The sequence below is a fragment of the Thalia democratica genome, chromosome 4, assembly GCF_965202585.1.
Source record: "Thalia democratica chromosome 4, ktThaDemo2.hap1.1, whole genome shotgun sequence".
Taxonomy (NCBI): domain Eukaryota; kingdom Metazoa; phylum Chordata; class Thaliacea; order Salpida; family Salpidae; genus Thalia; species Thalia democratica.
The window spans coordinates 954,577-966,418 of NC_139168.1; the positions used below are offsets into that span (position 1 = coordinate 954,577).

At 25.7% G+C, this 11,842-nt stretch overlaps 1 protein-coding gene across 1 annotated transcript; it reads right to left on the bottom strand.

Annotated features, from left to right (window-relative positions):
* Positions 1-1,399: 1,399 nt before the first annotated feature.
* On the bottom strand, positions 1,400-10,690 carry LOC145834456 (uncharacterized). The gene is made up of 10 exons (XM_082941891.1): positions 10,509-10,690; positions 5,794-5,986; positions 5,077-5,178; positions 4,572-4,767; positions 4,129-4,265; positions 3,782-3,914; positions 3,273-3,452; positions 2,719-2,824; positions 2,347-2,474; positions 1,400-1,955 (listed from the first exon to the last, which is right to left on the bottom strand). Exons 1-10 carry the CDS (start codon positions 10,677-10,679, stop codon positions 1,859-1,861), a joined length of 1,443 nt encoding a protein of 480 aa, XP_082798017.1. The 5' UTR covers positions 10,680-10,690; the 3' UTR covers positions 1,400-1,858.
* Positions 10,691-11,842: the final 1,152 nt, after the last annotated feature.

The following is an 11,842-nucleotide window of genomic DNA, read 5'->3' on the forward strand; positions in this document are numbered from 1 at the left end:
ACAACATTTAAACACTCGATGCTATATTATATCATAATCTATTATATAATACCAAACTTGAAAACTTAGCAGGTATGCATGACACTAGTATGTTTTATACCCAGCAAAAATATCAAATAAAAAAAGTGATATTTTTTCATGACAGTGCATTCTACCGCACTCTAAAGATAGTTCTTTGTATAGTTTAACATATTTGTTTAATCAATGAATAGCCTTTTAAGTTAAAATTAGTTTTAAAAGATCTTTAGGTCTTGACTACAATGAGGTTTCAAAATGTTTATTATTTAGGTTTATCAACTAAAAAAAAATGTGCAAACTATATCACTAAAAAAGTTCTTAACAAACTAGATTAGTAAGCCAACACCTTTTTGTACTAAAATTACTGCTTATAAGTTTAGTTATAAATGTTCGCCTTTGGTTGTATTAGAATTCGCAATAATTTTTGAATAAAAAGCTTAAAAAAACAGAACCATTTATAACGTTTAAAAGTTAAAAAATACTTTACTACTCAAAAAACTTTCTGAGTTTATCTTTGTAAATACTTGTGTAAATTATAGTTAGTACAAATCTTCAGTAAAAAAGTTTGAGTATTTATTGTGAAGTTAAACTAACTAAAAACAAACTGGTTTCCACTGTAACAAGTACTACAGCTTGTTGTATAGAAAGTGCACTTGGTATTTTCTAGTAACATAAATGTAGCTAAAAGATGCCATATATTGAAACTGGGTAATTGTCAAATTTGCACAAGCGGACAAAATTGCATGAGGGGACTAAATTGCACGAAAACACTTTTGCACGATAACAATTTTGCGCGGAGACATTTTTGCGCAAGTTGAATTTTTTATTTATTTGTTTTGTTTTTTTACTAATTTAAATTTTTTAATTTAGTTTTTTTTTAATATCACTGTTACCCCTTACCCTTACCCTCGATCAGTAACTTTTTTTTCTTTTTATTTTTTTATCAATTTATTTTTTAGTTTTTTTTTTTTTTCTCTCGTGCAAAACTGACCCACCGTAAAAAATTAACCCTTAATGCAAAATTGTCTTCGTGCAATTTTGACCTGTTCCCATTGAAACAACTAGTGCACTTCTATGGTTAGTGGTACAATGTACTTCCATTTGATAAGTCAATATGGTTAGAATAATTTATGTTACATTGATCTAAGAATTTGAAGTAAAAAACTATACTTTGATAAATTAAAATAAAAACAGTTTGTTATAAAAAGTAATATTTAAGTTTGTATTTTACTTTCAAAACAACTTTTAGGTCTAATAGCTCACATATGTACTTGTTTGAAAGTTTTCAAAAAAAGTTGTCTAAAACTTTTTACCTAAATACTTTTCAAGTTTTATTTTTACCACCAATATATTTTGACAAAAATCAACTTTAAAGAAACAATTACTTATGAAACATTTATTCATAAAAACAATCATTCAACAGTAAAGCACGACCCCGGCTTTAAAAAAGGAAAAATTCTTAAAGAAAAAGAAAAAGTACGGTACGTTTAAAGTTTTAAATATTACTTATCAGAAAACTTGTTATGTACAAAAAGATGATTACTTTTTTCTTATAAGAATAAAGTGTAATGATTCTTGCAAAAGATTTAAATAAAGAAACAAAATGTTGAACCTACAAAGTTCAACGAAAAAAAGGTAGCAAGAAATTTTTTTTTTATATTTAATTTTTGCAGCACAGCTGTTGGTAACACCGAAACAATGTTACGTCATAAAAGGTCCGGAATAAAACAGTTTACACGTCATAGTAAGAAAACACGAAAAACAATAAGAAAATGGCAATTTCACAACAGAGCAACAGGAATAACGTCATAGTTCATTTATAACAACTGTGACGTCATACTCAATTGTCGTGTTCTTGGAACATTTTGTGCATGAACGTCATTGTTGCGTCAATATTTTCTTCTTCCATTTCTCTGACGTCAGTATTGTAAACGTACCTGAAAAGAAAATATAAATAACAAAATAATTATTGCAAATATTTAAATTCAAAAAAAGTACATACGTTTCATACAAGCAATAACATTTTTGTAATCCTCAGCTTTTAAAGCTCGGGTTGAATTGTACTGTGCTTAGCATTAACACAAAAAAAAAACTGTGTGACGTAATTATGAAATTTGTAGAGGACAAATTCAAAATTTTAGTGCAAAAAATTTCAGTGCAAAAATTTCTTTTACAAATTTCAGTGCAAAACTTTAACTTTCTTCTAAACAAAAAAACATTTATATATATATCTATAAAAAACTGTTACAATTTTTGAGTTTATTGTTATAATGTATTACTACTTCACCAAGGTATACTTTTAAATGTTTTTATATTTTCGTAACTTACATAACGTTGGTGGGTTTATATGTGAGGAAGAACAATCGGTTGCCTTGGTTACAAACCAGGTCTGTGTACCCGTCATAATTGAAATCACCAGTGGCAACAGGCCCCACGAAACCGCTACCCCTGAATATCTGTAAAAACGTTTAAAATAATATGTAAAAATTTTGGATATATAATTTTGAAAGTATCAATAAAAGTAAAACTAAGTTTAGCAGATAATAAGTCATGAAAAAAGAAGATAAATTATCAAATTTCAAAAACAATCATCCTAATTACAACTACTAGTTACGTACTCTACTAAATTTATAAACTATAAAATAATTTGAAGATTCATACAATATAAAATATGTTCATTTACATCAACAAAACAATTACCACATGTTCGTTGTATTCCCAGTTAATAGAGTTTCTAGATTTTGGGGTGAGAACTTTAACGTATCCATCTACATCTCCGCTTATAAGTATGAACGGCTTCTTCTTACTGTTTTAAATATTTTAATAATTATTATGACGGTATAGTTCACATGAAACTGATTAAATAAAATTTAGCCGTCATCTAAACAAAATTGTACAAAACACGCATGTTATATTAGTGACACAAACTAAGTTGTGATTTTCTTTCGTACTTGGTCGTAAGTTAAGTACACAAACGTCCAGACATATAATAGATATATTTTAATATAATATGATTATTTTTTATAGAGTTTAAAATTTAATATAATAATATAATATTTACTGTTTTTTGGAAGGAAGTCAGCATAAAAAATATTTCACCTAAATACAAGTACTATGTTTAAACCAATAAAAACAAATTGCAATTATCCACTGAAGTAGTGAATCATATATTTTTAATATGGAACATAAATAGCATAAAAGTAATTTAAACTAAGTATAAAATTTTCAAGTAAAATTGCAAATTTGTTAGCAACCTTCCAGTGAAGAAGTAGTCCCTGACAACGGGATGGAACGCCTGGATGTTGGTACCAGTGTTGTAGGGGCTGTCGGACATGGGGTCACCCCCGTCCACTAGTTGGTGTCTTTTCCACTCCATATTCACCCAATCACACGGGATCTCGTATGCGTACAATGATGATCTCATTGATCCCACTCTGTTTATAATTATTAAGAATATTTGAAATCGATGCTTAATTATAAACAGATGCTATTAAATCGATTTTTATTCTTGTTTAATAGATTGAGGACATAATTTTTTTGAAGTTTTATCATTTTTACTTTGAAATTATTCTACACCTTAATGTTTTAATTAATGAATTTTATGATATTTATGATAAGAAAGTCGAAAACAATTTCTAAATATAATAGAAAAATATCTCTAACTTAAAGTCAAGTGTAAATAACTAAAGTTCTTACAATGTTTCGTTATTTTGTTTAGCTTCACCTTTACTTTTTTTAAACTTAATATAATTAAGTTACTAACTCTGACGTAGAAACGATGACGTCAGCTCTCCCGTCGGCGTTGACGTCAGCAATGTGAATGTTGAAGAATGATTCGTGATTTCCGACTATTTTCTCCCTAATCATATCCACGTTTGTCCAATCGTCTTCATCTCCTTTGAATAATATTTGTTTGTACAATTTTCAAATATTTTTATATACAAATAATATTAATTATATTAATTTTAGTTTTTACAAGTTATTAAACAGCTAAATATTTAAAGATTTATTAATTAACAATTAAATTAAAAGCTCTAAAAAACTGTTTATAAAATGAATCAAGTTATAAGAGTAAGTTTGCTTGTACAAGTTAAACTTGAAACTAGTTACCTTGTACCCAGAGAGCGTACATTTTTTGTGAGTGGTATCCAAGAGCGATGACGATTGTTTTAACTTTTTCTCCAAGTGGGACCTTCATCATTTTGAAGTCTATATCTGGTCCTTTTGTGATCTCATACATCTTCCACCTGTATAAGTTTGCTATCTTAATATTGATAAAAAGTGTAATAAAACTGAAAAGATATACCTGTATAGTTTATACTAAAGTAAAGTGATATAGAAACAAAACAAGCATGGAAGAAAGAACATTTGTAGGTTTTTTAGTGAAAAACACAAACAATATCATCTATTTTTAGAACTAGAAAATATATTGATTGTTTTCTACAAATTTAAAATATTATGTTTATCTAGCACTGTTTAGTTTCACACAAAAACATTTAATTATTTTAAAAGTATATATTTAATAAACAAAATATTTCAAATCGCAAACAAACTTCTGCCTGGTAATAAAAGCGGTTCCGGGGTTCTTGAACCAAACAAGTTGGCTCTCCTTGGGTCTCATGGTCTCTTCATTGGGAATTCCCCTGGTTCGAGAAGCCACGATGTCCGGCCAACCGTCCTGGTCCATGTCTTGCCAGTCCATACCGCTGTACGCGCAACTCTCGCATGACGCTACCACATATTCCTCTCCTGTGACGTCATAATGATAAATTTGACGTCATATTGGTAATTACGATATCATATTCCGGTAAACAAAAAGCAGTTTGAAATTAGCAGCATAACAAAATAATGTAAGAGTTTTGAACTACAAGCATATGAAAATTTTTCAAAGTTTATTAAATTAATTAAGTATAAGTAATATAAGCTCTTTTTTTTACGTTTTACAGACAGAAAGTTTTTCTAAAAAAAATTTTGTTTAAAACAAAAATAAGTTAAAATAATCAAACAAAGAGTAAAAGAAAACTGTTGTACCAAAATATTTTAATAATTCCAACTAACCATCCCCATTTATTGGTAGGAGGACTATTTTACCTTCTGAACCTGAATTGAACCTGGTTGTTATCCACCAATAAGGAAGCTGAACGTTTGCTTTGTGTTCCGCTGTATATATATATATATATATATATATATTGTTTATGATAATGTTATTGGAAATATTTTGTAACACAATATCATTTTTATTTAGTTTAATCATTTTAAGGGTTTTGACAATAGTCAAGTTTTTTGTTTATGTTTAAAACTTAAAACAGTATTTGTACTAAAACATTAAAAAAGCAAAGCTAAAAACAGAAGTTAATTTGTTTCCAAAAGGGAATTTAGGTAAAAGTTGTGTTTGAGTATTGAGAGTTATTACAGTTTCAATTTATTTGCCTAAAGCTCGTAAATATCCTAATAAAACGTGATTATAAGATTGAAACATTTTTCATGTAGCAATAAAAGTAAATTTTTGATAGTAATAAACTTGCTTATGTAATTACTTTTATTGGCGAGTAATTAAAAAAATTAAGAATGTTCGAATTTGTAATAAACTTTATTACTTAATCGGAAGTTTAATTGAATACCTTTATTTTATTTTAGGTTTCAAACTGACATTCAACTTATTTATTTAAAGCTATACGCTTAAAATCAATAAAATAAAACAGCTCATAATACAAGTTTTAATAACTGTTTTGTAATAAGTTTTATTAGCTTGTATAATAAATATAATAAACTAACGTAATACTTCGCCCATGTTCATTACGAAACCCTGATCAGAGTTTCCGATCAATTTGAAGTCTATATCAGGATTGTCGTGACCTATTACATTGGACAAATTTGAAAGTTGGCCCAGGTATGTCTGTCCGCCAATTTCGGTTGAATTGGTGAAGTGGACAGCTAGTGACATTTCGTTGGGCGAAGTTGGAATTGCCTGCAAAATTGTTTATTTATATGAATATATAATTTAATATTTTGTTTTAATAAAAAAATAACATAAGGACGTAAATTACATAAAACTTTATCTAAAAACTTCCAAAATATTTTTGTTTGAATAATAATCAAAAGCTATTATCAAGTTCAATGCTACATTAAAGTAAATAATGTGCTTTTCAATGTTTACTCTGTAAGTTAAACTAACACGCCTATTGTTCCATCACTAGCTAAGCTTAATTGGATAAAAGTTCAAAAATAGTTTTGAATTAAATTTTATATGTTTTACTAAGTTTTAAAAGTTTTTAAAAAGAATAGACGGAAAGTTAAATAATTCAATGATTTTTGAAATGTTCATATTTAACAGCATTAACTTTGAACTGTCTACAAAAAATTTAACAGAATATTTTAACACTGAGTGGAAAACCTAAAAAAATTTCCTATTATCTAAAACTTTAAATCAAAAACTTCTTAAATTATCATTTTATAACAAGTTGTGGATGCTTTATACATACAAATACAGTAAAATTATAAAACTTGTTAACGAACTTATTGCACATTTATTACTTAATGTGCACATACATTAATTTTTGTTTACAAATTTTAAATGAAAATAATACACTCCTACAAAAACTTTCGCTAACAAATGTTTTTCAATGTGTTATTCAAACTAACAAAAAAGCGTTAAAATTTGTTCTAAAACTTTAAACAATTCTGATACTAGACTTTTTATAAGTGTTGCAAAATTTATTACTCTAGTGTACAAAATTTCTCTATTAAATTATGTGCACAAAAAATTAGAATTTTAAATTTATTGTATTTTTTCAAAAACTCAACCAAAAAATTTTTTTAAATGTGTTTTTTAATAATAAAACAGCCATAAGTTTTTTTTTTTGTAAATTTCAAATAGTTTCTATCCTACAATTTCAAAATATTGCAAAATTTTACTTATCTTAAAGTAAGCAAACATTTATACAAAATTTTATCAGTAATACTTCAACTTTATTAGTAAAACGAAATATTGAGAAACACAGAGGTTGTTTACAAGGAAAATAAATGTTTAATTTCAAAGTACAAAAATTGACGTGTTTTTTGTATTTACACTTCTATCATAGCACGAAATTTCTGCAAAAATATTTACACAAAAAATCACCAAAAATTGCTTGAGTTTTATGCTTACTTTATATTTTGACTATACAACTTTTTTTGAAGATTAATAAGTTTAAGCTTATTGAAATATGGTAATAATTTTTGAAATTATTTGTTTTCAATGAAATTTTATAGCTTCATTACGCCGAGGGTGGATCATATAACTAAAACTAAATTTTTGATAAAGAAAATATTGTGTTTCCAGTTCTAAACACTAAAGTTTTAAATAATTGATACTTTCAAAGTGTGTATGAACTATTAGGTATTATATTTTTTACTTCTTTATGTCAATAACATAACATACTAAAGTTAAAGTATATTAAAACTTTATGACTAAGTTTTTTTTTTGATTATTTATATATTGAAGAAGTAAATAATACGTCAATTTTATATAGTATTTCAAATTGTCAACGTTGTATTTTTGGTTATAAATAAAAAAAACATTTAGCTGGTCTGTGAAGAAAATAACAAAATCGTTTGTAAATAAAACTTATGATTGACTTGTTTAAAAAAAAAATCTTAATTTGTTCAAATATTTAATCAGAGTTTCAATTGTTAACATATTATTTTAAGACTTTAAAAGTATTTAACTACTTTTTTGATCAAATACTAAAACGTAAAAAATAATATCAGTTAAGATAACCAAAATTATTTAAAATGGTGTCAAAAAGTTAAAATTAACAGTTTCACACAATGTTTATCAATAAACTGTCAAAAAATCAACAAATTAATTTTTGTTTGACTATAAATTAAAAGCCATTGTCAAGTTCAACGTTAAATGTTTAAAAAAGTAAATAAGATTAAATATTTTATAAGTAAATAAGATAACTGAGCATGTTTGTTTTAATAAAATCGTATTTTAAATTTATTGTGCAATCGTACAAATTGTATATTATTACAAAAAGTTTCACGGAAAAATTCGATATTTCTAGTTGCTTAACTCTACTGAAATTTTAATAATTTATTTTATTACACGCTATTATAAGTTGAATAACCATAAAGCTTGGTTTGTATAAATAAACAACAAAAATGAGTAAAACTATATACCATGAATATAATTTTAAGTATTTTATCTAACTCAATTAAAGTCGTATATAATTCTGTCTGTATTAGAAAAAACTTAAGAATATTGTGCACAGCTAAATAAACCCAAGAGAAATAATTGGCTAAGTTTTAGCTTAAATATATTATTAATAAAAATTTCATTAGTAAATTATGTATAAAGTCTTGAGTATTAGATTAAATATTTCATTTGTTTTTATGAAGATAAGTTACAACATCAAAAAGCCAGTCATATGTCTTTAACACTTCCTCTAAGAAGTAAACAATTTTTTTTTCTGATTTATACACATCCTGTTATCACAAAAACTTTAAAAAAATTTTATAAGTTGTAATGTCATATGTAATTAATCTAACAAATTTGATCTGAAGTAAAAAAAAATTTCTAAAAGCAAAATTAAAGCCCTTTATGATAATGTTATTGTGTTATTAACAGTGAGCTATGTTTAATTATTTTAATTAAACTTAGTGTACAATATTCTAAATATGAAAATTTTATAAATAAACTTTTTCCCAATTTAAAGTTCAAAAGAACTTACAAAATTGTTTTAAGAAATGTAAAGTTATCAAAAATTCTCATTCTGTATATTTAAAAGTTTTCTATTTGAATGAGATTTTATTCAACTGATGATCTCGTTTGATTTAGTTCAAACGAGTGAAGTATTGTTTTGTTAATAAAATTAAAATTTTTGAAATGATCATTATCCTTATTATTAAGTCGAGAACTTTTATTGTGATCTATAAAGTAGAAAGTATACAATATTTAAAAGTTACCAAAAACTGTTTTGTATTAAACTTTGAAAAAGTTAATTAAAAATATCAGAAAAAAACTACTATAAAGAACTATTACTATTTAAAAAACAATTTTGGAAAACTGCTTAAGCAGAAATCTTTAGCCAACGATGCATATCTAAGCTTTAAAAAAACTTGTGTAAAATAATTAAAACTGAGTCTTTTTATAAGAAATTCAGTAAAAATTGACAGTGGTACTTATCAAATAATTATTTTATTGAAATTTTTCAGTCTGAATGTTATTATTTAAACAATTAAACAAAAAACTATTGCTGGTAAGTATGTCCCGCCAAATAAAAAAATTTCCATCCCAGGTTTAATTATATCTTAAGTTTGTAAAAACGTGAAGTTTATAGTTAATTTCTGAACATTTTTTTTTCTTAAGAAATAGTTTTGATAAAATTTATTTAATTTTTAAGTAAAATTTAAATATTTCATTGTTACATAAAGTGATAATGTTTCTTTTAAAAAGTTTACATGTATTAATGACTTATAAAAAACTGTTGCCAAATTCAAGCAGTTCGATTCGATAACTGATATTTGACAATATTTTTAATAAATTCTTGAAACCCATAAAAAATATTATTGGTTTTTTGTCACTTTAGCGACAAATCGATAAAGTTTAAGAAAAGTGGCAATTAATCAATATTTTTAATATCTCTGCTGTGAACATTTTACTAAAATTTCTTTGAAACTGGCTGAAAAACAAATTACATAAATATCTAGTGCAGTTTTTTTTTCTAACTTTTGTATTTTTTAGCACTTATACTACTTTAAATTATTGCATTTTTCATTGTTGTGTTTCAAAATAAACATTTTACGGAAATTTTTGATCAAATTAATCGACTTATTTGTATCTTTACCAAGTTGTGCTTAAAATTCTAAACAAGCTTGAATAAAAAACTAAAACAGTGTTATAATTTATTCTGATGGTAGAGATCTACTAAAATAAAAAATGAAATGAAAATAGCTTAATTTTAATTACAATTGTTAACAGCTTAATTACCTTCTTTAAAAAAAAATGAAACTACTTCAGTTGTTAAAGTTCAATTATATATTTGCCTTACAGTTACAATATAATGTTTACAAAAAGTTAGATTCCTTCAACGAAATTTATTTTGTTAGTTTTATCTGCAAGGACTAATAAACTTTGTTTATTATAGCGTTGATGGTTTAAAATAATACTGATTTAAAAATATAAATACTAAAGATGAAAATATATCTTTTTTTAGTATTTATTTATGATATAACTTTTTACAAATATTTCATTAATAAGAAGCACTAGCGCAAAGATTTACCTTAATATTATTCTATAATAATATTAACCTAAATTTCATTCACCAAACTAAAAAGCTTTGCTGCTTTGATAAACTATTTCTAACTTTAGACTTAATTAAATATAAGTAACATACTTTATTGATTTTAAACAAAACAAATCCCTTTTTTTATAAAGAATTCAAAAGCAATACTCAAACAAATATAATAAAATTGCTTTAAGTACGAGTAAAAAACTATCAAATTACCTTCACAAGGAAAGGTTGTCCTGGCAACTTGACCTGACTGACCAGTCTCGCCCTCATCTGTTGGTCCCTCAGTGACGCGTAATCGTCACTCGTCTCCTCTGCTCCCCACAGGGGCCACGCAATTGACTGTGACGTCACAAGGAGTATGGCTGTGACGTATGAAAGTAACATATTTGATTATCTATAACTGTTGTAAGTTGTTTTCAAGTTTTAATGACATTTCAATTTATTGGCTAAAGTCTTGATTTGGTTAGTTTTCAAATTCTATTTAATTAAAGCAACTTTATATGAAAGATTTACTTAGTTTAATAAAAAAAAATTACAACATAAAACCAAATACAAGGTTCGTCTGTAAATTAAACACTCACACCTTCACAGTGGCGAGTTGATTTGATTAAATAAAAATTGTGTCAAAATTTGTGTATTTATCATGATTTTACACCACGTGACCCGCCAATCACCTTTTCATCGAACAGCCAATCACAATCCAGCATTAAATTGGAGGCCGGTGAGCTATAGTAACCTTGCCAAATGTGTGGGGTGACGGAAATTATTCGGTGATGCGGCCGGCTTCTTATGACGTCATAAAGCCCTTTATTACCCGATATAAGTCTCAAAAAAGTACTCGTGAAATTTTGATAGGTTTCGAGAAAATATTTCGAAATAATTTAATGTTTTCGAAGTCTAACTAACACAAGTATAATACTTAACTCTTATACTCGAAGTTAGTTTATTATATTTACTTTTTCATCATTGAGTATATCGTGAATACAAGCTAAAAAGTTTAAAATACATATACATTATTTTTATGAAGAAAATACTATGCTTTGAATAATGCTTCCGACTTGCACTAATTTATTTTACTCAACTGTCTGACTCAAAATGTTTACTTCAATGAATACTTTTAAAAAAAATTATATTTAGGGTTCAAAATATTTGAAAACTGCCAGCTTTGCTACAAATCTTTTTACTAAGATTAAGTTTTTTAAAATATAGCTTTTTGCAATTTAAAACAAAAGCGGTATTGACTAAAAAAATTAAAGTTGATTAGTTTAATATATACTTTTCGTTTACGTAATAACTTCATTTTCAATTATTTTCATGTGTTTTTAAACACATGCTTATATATACGTTACTGATAAAAAATTGATAGTTTATAAATAAAATTTTCTTAATTCTTTCTGTATATAACAGTACTTAGATTTCCGTAATTTAAATATTGTTTTTAGATTATCAAAGAGGATATAAATATCACCTGATGTTTGAACATAATTGAATATCTAATTATTATGTATAAAAATTAAAACATTAAAACTTAAGGTTCATTGCTTGTC